Source organism: Lipotes vexillifer, unplaced genomic scaffold (assembly GCF_000442215.2).
Source record: "Lipotes vexillifer unplaced genomic scaffold, Lipotes_vexillifer_v1.1 scaffold689, whole genome shotgun sequence".
Taxonomy (NCBI): Eukaryota; Metazoa; Chordata; class Mammalia; order Artiodactyla; family Lipotidae; genus Lipotes; species Lipotes vexillifer.
In genome coordinates this window covers 1,479,022-1,486,142 of record NW_006772359.1, presented here as the reverse complement: position 1 = coordinate 1,486,142, position 7,121 = coordinate 1,479,022, and the positions used below count along the sequence as shown (strand labels likewise).

At 38.1% G+C, this 7,121-nt stretch overlaps 1 protein-coding gene across 2 annotated transcripts in view; it reads left to right on the top strand.

Annotated features, from left to right (window-relative positions):
- Positions 1–5,114, top strand: part of SOD1 (superoxide dismutase 1) — a 7,666-nt gene extending 2,552 nt beyond the window's left edge. The window contains exons 2-5 of one of the 2 annotated variants that reach the window (XM_007447420.1): positions 785–878; positions 2,588–2,657; positions 3,475–3,592; positions 4,698–5,114. In XM_007447420.1, the coding sequence (XP_007447482.1) occupies positions 785–878; positions 2,588–2,657; positions 3,475–3,592; positions 4,698–4,805 (390 nt within the window). In that variant the 3' untranslated portion in view covers positions 4,806–5,114. The remainder of the gene's footprint in view (positions 1–784; positions 879–2,587; positions 2,658–3,474; positions 3,593–4,697) is intronic. The other variant, XM_007447421.1, reaches the window with a different exon arrangement.
- Positions 5,115–7,121: the final 2,007 nt, after the last annotated feature.

Here is a 7,121-nt window from a genome sequence, read left to right as displayed (position 1 = left end):
CGTCGTGTATTACTATAGTGTGGATGCTGTGTCTATTTTATTTTACTTCCTAAGATCTCTTTGTAGCTGTAGAAGTAACTTGTTTGATTTCTGTATGTAGCATGCGGTACCATTATCCATCAACATTGCCTGAATTGCGGTGTGGTTTTTCACCTGCTTTAGTGTTCCATTGTCCTTTCTTTTTGGTCTCTGTAGTGGAAAGGTTATCTAGGTTTCAATGCCTGAAAAGACTTGAGAAAGCAGTACTTCTGTTTGGACTAGGATCAGTCCCCCAAGGGCAGTGAGGTAGGATATTTTCTGGCTGTAAATCAAAAATATCCATGCTGGAAACGGATAAACACCCCTGTGGTGGAGAGTGGAGAACAGGGATCCTAGGGTAGCAAGTTGGATATTTATTTTTTCTTTTTAAGGCAGATTTGTATGATTGCTAACGTAGAAGAGTGCATGAAGAAAGTAGCGTGCTAAAAAGTGTATATGATGTGCTAACATTTGGGTTCAAAAGTTTGATTTGTACACATACACTCACTATGCGCAAGTACGACCAATTTGAAGTATTTACATAATAAACAAGAACTTATTCATATTACGTATGAATAGAGTAGTTTAGCAGCTTGCTGGAGGTTCACTGCTAGAAAGTGGCAGACCTGGGATTTGGACACAGATTTTTCGACTCCTGAGTCCATGTTCTTTTCACTTTCCTGTGAGTGGTAAAGATAATTCAACTGTTTTCTTTGTTCAGAAGCATTTGCTGTCTCAAACTTCTTGCACTTTTCTTTGAATAAAGGAAGATGGGACGGTCGTGGTATCGGGATCCATTACAGGATTGACTGAAGGCGATCATGGATTCCATGTCCATCAATTTGGAGATAATACACAAGGTGGGTGCTGTGCTGGTTTAGTGACTGACAGTTATTTCACCTAGTAAGATACACTGAGTAGAGTTACCCCCAAACATTAAAAACTTGCGACAGTTTTTTTAAAAGTCAAGTTAATATGACTATTAAAGTCGATCTCAGGGATAAAAATGGCTTTTGACTCTTCCGTGTGGAATGGAAGGAGTTGTTGATGTTTTGTATCGTGATTACGGGTTGGTTATGTAAGAGTCTCAGGTGTGTTTTAAGTAGAAAACAACGCAGCTTCTTTCTGACCTTCCCCTTTACTCCCAGGTGTTGGTGAGCTGGGGCTTGAGGGTGGGTGTGGCAAGCAGGGTGCATTTATCTGCATAACCCTGCGAGGTAGCTCTGCGCCTCTAGCCTAAGGGCCTTAGCGGGGAGGGGCATGGTACAAACTGATGAGGGGGTGTAAACTCTTCACGCTTTGGATTGTGCTTCCATTTTCTCAAGTTGGGTTTAGAAGCAAGTCAACAAAAGCTTATGGGTTAAATTGCCGTATTTGAATAAACTTAGTGTTTAGACTTTTTATGGTGAGAACTTAATTCATTGTGCTGGAACGTGTGTGTGTGTGTGTGTGTGTGTGTGTATGTATGTATTGGAGTATAATTGCTTTACAGTGTTGTGTTGGTTTCTGCTGTACAGTGAAGTGAATCAGCTATATGTATACATATATCCCCTCTGTCTTAGAACTTGTTTTTAATGTTCCATAATTTGGTTTCTGTAAATAGTGATTTAATGATCAGATTTAATCCATTTCAACAATTATAAAAAGTCCTGGGACTTCCCTGGTGGTCCAGTGGGTAAGACTCCACGCTCCCAATGCAGGGGGCCCAGGTTGGATCCCTGGTTGGGGAACTAGATCCCACATGCATGCTGCAACTAAGAGTCGGCATGCCGCAACGAAGACCGGGTGCAGCCAAAATAAATTATTAATTAAAAAAAAAATTCCTCAAGTCGTTTTTATTTGGTTTTACTGCTTCTGCTTTGGGAGGTGATTGCTCTGTGGCTTTGACTTAACTGTGCTACTTTCTGTAACCTGCATGTCTTCTCCCTGGGTAGAGGATGGATAAAAGCTGTAAACAGGGGAAACTCTGTCAGCTGTTGAATGAAGAACCATGTCATGAAAGAGCCTCCTGCATTGTTGTAGTTGTGTTCTATGTGAGTGCTGTTCCCTGGTGCACTGGAGTACCATTTTTACAGAATACAGTCTGAATGCCCCAGAGTTGTGCTGGGCAGCAGCCCTTGGATTAAGGTGCCGTTTTATATTCTGCATGCACAAAGTAAAGGCCATAAACAGGAGAGCTGCCTGGTAGTATGTTGCTGGGGAGATAAGTTTTTTGTAGTTGAGGTGTGCTGTTGTCTAATGAAGTAGGATCATAATCATGGGATTTTAACAGAAGAACCATTGAAGATCAAGTCTTGGCCTTCTCACTTTACAGGGCAGTGAAGAAACCAGAGCCCAGAGAAGGGTATTAATTTAACTTTACCAGTGTTACACAGTAGTTAGAATGTACTTTACTCCCTGCCCGTTTTGTTTAATGTGTTGCTTTCTGTTTTTATTAGCCTAGAAGTCACAGTGTGGGTCAGTACTTTCTCCATTTGAGGTTTTTAGCAATGACCAGTTGCTTTTGAGAACTTATTTTGGAATTTTGATTCATAATTTAGCACTTTTGTTTTTGTTTTTTTGTAAACAGGCTGTACCAGTGCAGGTCCTCACTTTAACCCTCTATCCAGAAAACACGGTGGGCCAGAGGATGAAGAGAGGTGAGTGACCTTAACTCTTTTTGATATAACAGCGACGGCTTTGAGGGGGCAGTATGGGTATACGACCTGCAGATTGCATGCTAAGATAATTGCACGTCTGCTCTTGAGTTTGTTGCCCCCATGTAACCCCTTGCCCCCAAGTGCTGGAATGGCTTACTCCTTGGGCTAAGGAATTGACAAATAGGGACACTTAAAACGATTTGGTTTTGTAGCATTTATTGAATATAGAGCTCATACAAGTGTCAAAGGGAACTAATACAGGAAATGTCATGAATAACAGTACTGTCAACCACTAGCAAAATAAACCATTGTGAAACACTGGAAGGTTTGTAGATCAAAATTTGATATTGAAAATTCAGTGAGACTCCCATTTGTGTTTGTTTTCTGAGAGCCTTTCAGGAAAATATTAAATTTAAGGACAAGGATTAATTTATTTCTATATCAGAGGCCTAGGGGCATAGCTCTGCCATGCCAGGAATTAACAGGCATAACTCAGTAACTTAGAGTTTACCCTTTGGTCCTTTACCTGTGAAATTAGAGGTGCACCCCATCCCACCACTCTTCCCAGAGCATTGCTTTATAGACTTGAAGCCTGTGTTTGAAGAGCTGTGTGTCTAGAACATCTAGTTACTTGTTTTTAAACTTACATGTTTTTCAGGGTTTTGTCAGTCTGGAAAAGTGGGTTCTATTTGATATAGACTATATCCACCTCTTAGCCCACCCTTACATATCTGACTCAGTCCATTTTTAATTTAGCTCATGAACTAAAGTTAAATAGAAACCAGTCCTAATCCCTCTAATGCTTTTTCAATGTTAGGCATGTTGGAGACCTGGGCAATGTGAAGGCTGACCAAAATGGTGTGGCCGAAGTGTGTATTGAAGATTCTATAATCTCTCTCTCTGGAGACCGTTCCATCATTGGCCGCACAATGGTGGTAAGTGTTCATATAATAAGAATATGCGTAAAATTACTTCTAACACATGGTCACATATGTTTTCATGATTTCATGATTATTAGTCTTGGTTTCTAAGGATCCATATAAATTGTACTTTTAGTTCAGATTAGGAAAAGCAGTTATTTTATTGGATGATTACAGTGAAGAAGAATTAATGATCTAGGTCAGTTAAGAACACTGTTTTGCTAAGATGCGGTAATAAACTAGATTGCATTAGGTCATATTAATTAGTTCTGTGTTAGAGACAGGAGTGGTCTTCATCTAGTTTTTAAATGGCCAGACTTTCTTGCCACTACTGGGTTTCCCCCTTGTACTTAACCAGAGCATCTTAAGTCTGAAATCGGATGGACCTCAATACTAATACTCATTCATGTCTGCAGGTTATCATCACTTGTTTAATATGTGGGAAGCAGTTGCCCCAAGTTACGTAGAGCTGCGTCTGGTTCATACAGAACACCACCTAGGATAGGCTCCCTTTTGCCTGTCCCAGAGGACAGTTAACATTCAGTAGACACCTCCTTTCAGTTGACCCTTTTATTCTTAGAATTTTCTTCACCTGTAGTTGTGAAGCAGAAAAATCACTTATCAGTGTTTGATGAGCAAAATTTTAAATACTACTGCTTGAATACGTCAAGATATTTTTAGGATTACCTCGTTTATGGGTCCGTAATTAGGCATGATTTTGATGTTCTTTTTTGTTGTTTACTTTTTTTTCCCCAAAAACAATTTATACAATAAAAGAATGACTACTGTAACTGAGATTACTAGAATTTCTCATGTTGGATTCGGCATGTGGCAGCCATGTAACCTAATTGTATGGGTTTTTTGTATTTCATTTAGAGAGAGCACTGCTTACCTAGTGTTTAAGGGTAACTTTCTTTGCATTATCAAGAAAAAGCTTTGAGGAGTAGTTTCTACTTTTTACTGTTAGATTAAATATTAGTATACTTTCCTCCTAGTAAAATTATTTTAACATGTTATTTTCTAATATTAAATGGTTCTTAAAAGTCTTTTGGGTATTGCTGAGAAGATATAGTAATTGCTTGATAGCCCTAAGTTAATGTGTTCTTAAAATTTTTTAAAGGTCCATGAAAAACCAGATGACTTGGGCAGAGGTGGAAATGAAGAAAGTACAAAGACAGGAAATGCTGGAAGTCGTTTGGCCTGTGGTGTAATTGGGATCGCCCAATAAACATTCCCTAGGAGGTGGTCTTGAGTCCTAGTAACTCATATGTTATCTTGCTAGTTGTAGAAATTTAACTAGAGAAACATTAAACACCGTAACCTTAAAAGTGTATTTTGTGTGACTTTTAATTGCTTTAAGTACCTGTAATAACTGATTTATGATCATTTGAAGATTTGTATAATTTTATAAGACTCATACTCAAAGTGTCTTGTTTCAGTGGTCTCTGTATTTTGCCAAACTTAGTCACATATGGATATTATTTGTCTGAATTTCTTCAGGTCTCAAGCCTGCAATAAACATTCTCTGTGGCACTACTGTATTTTGAGCCTATTAAAGTATCTAAATTGAAATTCTACATTAGCTCTGATACTCATACACAGAGCTTGAATGGAACAGATTTAGTAATATGTTGATGGGTATTAACTTTCATAGAGCTCTTTTTTGAAAGTGTTTTAAATGAGATCAGAATGTTTAAAATGTTAGCAACTGGTACAGTTAGCTAAGACTAAGCTGAACTTCAATCTCAGACAAATAGTCTCTCCTTTGTTAGCTTTAGGGAAACTAAAGTGGTACCTTTATTTTAAAAAGTAGATGTTACAGTTTAAGAGAGCCCTTGGATAACTTTCAGTGAAATTGTGAATGGCAAGTTAGTTAGAGCTTCAGGTAGCTGAGAAGACTTACCTACCTGTCAAATAGCACATACTCCATTTTTGTAGAACTGTGAACGTTTAGTTTATAATAAAAGTAGAGGTTGGCACAATCTGCTTTCAGATGAGCTCCTTAAAGAAATACATTATGCCACTGTAAGGTGGAAGCAAAGAAATGTTTGATTGTGGGTTCTGTTTGTTTAAATACAAGAACTGACATACCCAGTTAGTGAATTCAAGTCTGTTTCTCTTAATGGAAATATGTACCTGTAAGAGGATGCTTGTAAGTGTCAGTCTAACTAACTCAGGTTTGACGGTGGGTTGTAATATTATTACTTCTGATAGGGAAGCCAGATAAGCAACAGTTTTGGTTGGTCATAAATTATATGATGGACTTTATCAAGCGAAGATCACTTAGGAGAGGAAAAGCTAATTTAGAGTAAGAATTTGTAGTGTGTGTGTGTTTTCAAAGTTTTAAATTGGTGATAACAGTATGCTCACAATAATGGTTACAACTACCATCAGGTAGGGAATTTAAAAACAAACACTAACAGATTTCATAATGTACAGTTTTGTTACGTAAACGGGATAAGACTCAAATACAGGACTTGCTTGTGTCCTTTAAAGCCTCAAGTGTAATTACTACCACGTGGTACTTTTGGGGTTTTGTCATGTGCAAATAGGGTGACCTTAATACTTTTCAATTGGAAATACAGGACTGCGAGTCCTTGAAATCTGAACACTAATCAATCAATAAGGTGTATTTTTATTTCCAAAAGCAGTTTCAGCTGAGACTTTTAAACTTCCCAGTGGGCCAACATAAAACTGAGGATAAATTTTATAACTCAAATCTGCATATATGGAACCGGATTTTCTCTTACTTTCCAAAGGCAGGAACTCAAGAACACTGCCCTAGATAAATACATTTCCCCCCATCAAAACAAAGGTCTTGCTGCAGAAAATTCAAAACCAAGGTAATAAAGCAGCTTCGCCTGGGGATGAGGGCAAAGGAAAAAAGTTATGTTACGCACACTGAAACTAGGACAGTTTAAAAATGTGATTTAAGAAGAAAAAAGCTTCAAGGCCGAAAGTACAAGGATTATGTTAACGGTCTTTTCCTTGGCACTAGGTAAGCAGCTTTATGTAACTGCTTTTCTGTACTGTTTCAGGTATAGGTTTGATGTGGCTTTGGATGTCTTCATGTAATAGCTCTTGGATAACCTACAACTATTTTTCCTAGTTAACCCAACAATTTTAAGGAAAAGAGAGAAAGTACTTTGTAAGTGGCAAAAAGTTCAGTTTACCTCTGCCCAGCAGGGGACTTTAAAAAATGGTAAAGAAAGGCAACAGGCGAGGCTTGTAGAAACAATAGGTTGCATTTAAGTCCTTAAACAGGTAAGACCATAAGCTTTTAGGTTGCAAATACTAACCTTGATTTCTTTCACCCTTTTGAAAAATTTAATGGGATGGTTAAGAAAGACCCCCAACCTTCTTTCCAAATAAGTAACACCCAGGCAATCAGATAATTTATAGTTACAGCGGGGAATGCTGGGGTCCAGGTTTCCCCCAGCGAAAAAAGTTTTTACAATTATTTAGGGCAACATTTACCACAAAGCCAATGGCAAAAAAAGAAGACCTTGACTGAATTCCAAAACAAGCTTTTCAGTTAACATTA